The 3,014-nt window shown below is 57.1% G+C and overlaps 2 protein-coding genes across 2 annotated transcripts in view; one reads left to right on the top strand and one right to left on the bottom strand.

Moving 5' to 3' along the window:
* The window catches only part of ppp3r1b (protein phosphatase 3 (formerly 2B), regulatory s1ubunit B, alpha isoform, b), a 125,389-nt gene that overhangs the window by 54,812 nt on the left and 67,563 nt on the right, over positions 1–3,014 (top strand). The gene's annotated exons all lie outside the window — the stretch shown is intronic.
* Positions 1,592–3,014, bottom strand: part of LOC310963425 (homeobox protein Meis1-like) — a gene marked incomplete at its 3' end in the record, with an annotated part of 14,023 nt that continues 12,600 nt past the window's right edge. Inside the window, exon 8 of the mRNA XM_083936264.1 lies at positions 1,592–1,662. Within this exon, the coding sequence (XP_083792390.1) occupies positions 1,592–1,662 (71 nt within the window). The remainder of the gene's footprint in view (positions 1,663–3,014) is intronic.

Below are 3,014 nucleotides of genomic sequence, written 5' to 3' on the forward strand. Positions count from 1 at the left end.
GCGTCCTCTGAGCGTCCTCTCTGAGCGTCCTCTCTGAGCGTCCTCTCTGAGCGTCCTCTCTGAGCGTCCTCTGAGCGTCCTCTCTGAGCGTCCTCTCTGAGCGTCCTCTCTGAGCGTCCTCTCTGAGCGTCCTCTCTGAGCGTCCTCTGAGCGTCCTCTGAGCGTCCTCTCTGAGCGTCCTCTGAGCGTCCTCTCTGAGCGTCCTCTGAGCGTCCTCTGAGCGTCCTCTCTGAGCGTCCTCTCTGAGCGTCCTCTGAGCGTCCTCTCTGAGCGTCCTCTGAGCGTCCTCTCTGAGCGTCCTCTCTGAGCGTCCTCTCTGAGCGTCCTCTCTGAGCGTCCTCTGAGCGTCCTCTCTGAGCGTCCTCTGAGCGTCCTCTCTGAGCGTCCTCTCTGAGCGTCCTCTCTGAGCGTCCTCTGAGCGTCCTCTGAGCGTCCTCTGAGCGTCCTCTCTGAGCGTCCTCTGAGCGTCCTCTGAGCGTCCTCTCTGAGCGTCCTCTCTGAGCGTCCTCTGAGCGTCCTCTATGAGCGTCCTCTCTGAGCGTCCTCTCTGAGCGTCCTCTCTGAGCGTCCTCTGAGCGTCCTCTGAGCGTCCTCTCTGAGCGTCCTCTCTGAGCGTCCTCTGAGCGTCCTCTGAGCGTCCTCTCTGAGCGTCCTCTCTGAGCGTCCTCTGAGCGTCCTCTGAGCGTCCTCTGAGCGTCCTCTCTGAGCGTCCTCTCTGAGCGTCCTCTCTGAGCGTCCTCTCTGAGCGTCCTCTCTGAGTGTCCTCTCTGAGCGTCCTCTCTGAGCGTCCTCTGAGCGTCCTCTGAGCGTCCTCTCTGAGCGTCCTCTCTGAGCGTCCTCTGAGCGTCCTCTCTGAGCGTCCTCTGAGCGTCCTCTCTGAGTGTCCTCTGAGCGTCCTCTGAGCGTCCTCTGAGCGTCCTCTCTGAGCGTCCTCTGAGCGTCCTCTGAGCGTCCTCTCTGAGCGTCCTCTCTGAGCGTCCTCTCTGAGCGTCCTCTCTGAGCGTCCTCTCTGAGCGTCCTCTGAGCGTCCTCTCTGAACGTCCTCTCTGAGCGTCCTCTCTGAGCGTCCTCTGAGCGTCCTCTCTGAGCGTCCTCTCTGAGCGTCCTCTCTGAGCGTCCTCTGAGCGTCCTCTGAGCGTCCTCTGTGAGCGTCCTCTGTGAGCGTCCTCTCTGAGCGTCCTCTCTGAGCGTCCTCTCTGAGCGTCCTCTCTGAGCGTCCTCTGAGCGTCCTCTGAGCGTCCTCTCTGAGCGTCCTCTCTGAGCGTCCTCTGAGCGTCCTCTCTGAGCGTCCTCTGAGCGTCCTCTCTGAGCGTCCTCTCTGAGTGTCCTCACTGAGCGTCCTCTCTGAGCGTCCTCTGAGCGTCCTCTGAGCGTCCTCTCTGAGCGTCCTCTCTGAGCGTCCTCTCTGAGCGTCCTCTGTGAGCGTCCTCTGTGAGCGTCCTCTGTGAGCGTCCTCTCTGAGCGTCCTCTCTGAGCGTCCTCTCTGAGCGTCCTCTCTGAGCGTCCTCTGAGCGTCCTCTGAGCGTCCTCTCTGAGGCGCTTTCTCTTTCACTTTGAGACACGAAGCGTCTCTGTCAGGTGTTCGCCACCTTCACGGCAGGTAGGTGGAGCTGAGGGGGAGGGGCGGCCGAGGAGGTCCTGCTCCACGCCGACCCAGGAGACCTGCAGAGGAAACAGACAGGAAGCTAAGAAGTGGAGAAACCCTCCAAAATAAAGCTGCAACATTAAAGCAATAAACAGGTTAATGCATCAAAAAAGGACGAAGCTTAGACCACAAAAGGTGACGGATCGTCTTTGGTCCGACTGAAGTTCCCGTCTGACTGACCGCGTCTCACAGAAGCCCCTCCCCTCCCACTTCCTGTCTACACATCAACAACATCCTGTTGATGTGTCCTCGCCGCGCTGCGTTCACTGACCCCTCCCTCCCTCCCTCCGTCCGCTGCAGCCTCCTAATGAAAGCTGCTCCCTCCCTAATTGGACTGTGTGTAATGAAATAAAGAGATGAGCGCGCTGCGTCCCTCACTAACGAGCGCCTCGTTAAGGATCCCAGAGGACTCATCGACCTTTAATCAGCGAGGAGGAGCCGCGGAGACGAGGACAGGGAGCTTTGGACGCCCGCGGGGGAAGTTTCCTTTACGCTCACGAAGGAAATCTGCAGCAACAACATCGTGTTTCTTTACGTTTTGATGCTCCTGCAAAATAAACAGTGGATTTACTGCCCGTTTGCACTTTCGTTCACTTCAAATGAGACGATTTTATGGAGTTTATCTGCGATCAGACGTGTTTATTATGACGATGTTGTTGTTTTTGGACTAAATTCATTCATTCATTAACATGATAAAGTTGATCTGAAGCCGTCAGTTCTGACTAAGGGCGCACTCACACTGTCCTTCCACACCGCGCCAAAACAGGTTTTTCGGCTAAAGCCTAGTGCGTTTGACCAGTGTGAGTGCAACCGCTCCGCGCATAGCTGCGGACAGCTGGCCGCCACGGCCCGTTTGGGAGAGGTGGGCTTTAGTAAAGCACGTTTGCACGTGTACGAGCACGAGCGTGCGCACGTGTACGAGCACGAGGCCTACGGCGGTTCTGAGGTCATTTCCTGTGCGCCTGTTGGGACGTAGAGAAAAGAAGGAGGGACAAGGGGGGGGAGAAGGACCCTAAAGCACGGGGCACGGGACGGAGGCACAGTGGGAGGGCACCCTAACTTGTTATCTAGCCATAGGTTGTCCCATGATGCCGGCTGATGATTAATTTTTGTATCGTTAAATAGCAGTTTATGCCAAATAACTATTAACCTGCAGTAGTTGCTTGACATGGTGCTGCTACCTGTAATTGAGCCAGGACGCCAGTCTATCACAGGACACATAGAGACGAACAGAGACACACAACCATTCACACCTACGGGTGATTTAGAGTCATCAATGAACCCAACACCTGCACGTCTTTGGACTGTGGGAGGAAACCGGAGAACCCGGAGAAAACCCACGCAGACACGGGGACAACATGCAAACTCC

Source organism: Echiichthys vipera (genome assembly GCF_963691815.1).
Source record: "Echiichthys vipera genome assembly, chromosome: 2".
NCBI lineage: Eukaryota > Metazoa > Chordata > Actinopteri > Perciformes > Trachinidae > Echiichthys > Echiichthys vipera.